This window comes from Calidris pugnax, unplaced genomic scaffold (genome assembly GCF_001431845.1).
Source record: "Calidris pugnax isolate Ruff unplaced genomic scaffold, ASM143184v1 scaffold226, whole genome shotgun sequence".
Classification (NCBI taxonomy): Eukaryota; Metazoa; Chordata; class Aves; order Charadriiformes; family Scolopacidae; genus Calidris; species Calidris pugnax.
The window spans coordinates 83,251-83,741 of record NW_015090937.1 but is presented as its reverse complement, the minus strand read 5'-3'; the positions used below and the strand labels follow the sequence as shown (position 1 = coordinate 83,741).

At 68.4% G+C, this 491-nt stretch overlaps 1 protein-coding gene across 1 annotated transcript in view; it reads left to right on the top strand.

Moving 5' to 3' along the window:
- CTU1 (cytosolic thiouridylase subunit 1) overlaps positions 1–491 on the top strand; it is a gene marked incomplete at its 5' end in the record, with an annotated part of 6,793 nt that continues 6,302 nt past the window's right edge. The window contains one exon of the mRNA XM_014951815.1: positions 1–364. Within this exon, the coding sequence (XP_014807301.1) occupies positions 1–364 (364 nt within the window). The remainder of the gene's footprint in view (positions 365–491) is intronic.

Genomic DNA, 491 nt, shown 5'->3' with positions numbered 1-491 from the left:
CCCGCCACCCCAAAACCCGGCTCCTCCATCGCCGTGGCCGCCTCGGGGGGGAAGGACTCCGCCGTCCTCGCCCACCTCCTCTCCCAGTTAAACCAGCGCCTGGGCTGGGGTTACCGGTTGGTACTGGTTTCGGTGGACGAGGGCATCCGGGGGTACCGGGAGGAAGCCCTGGGGGCCGTCCGGAGGGGGAGGGGGGACCTGCCTTTACTGGTTTTATCCCACCGGGAGCTCTTCGGCTGGAGCGTCGACCAGTTGGGAGCCAAACTGGGAAAAGGGAGCAGCCGCTGCACCTTCTGCGGGGTCTGGAGGAGGCAGGCGCTGGAGAGGGGGGCCCGCTTACTGGGAGTGGACTGGTTGGCTACTGGTAAGGAGGTGGGAGGCGTTGGGAGGGAGTGGGAGGCACTGGGAGGGGGCTAGGAGGCAGTGGGGGGCACTGGGAGGTGAGGGAAGGGGACTGGGAGGCACTGGGAGAGGACTGGGGGGGACTGGGG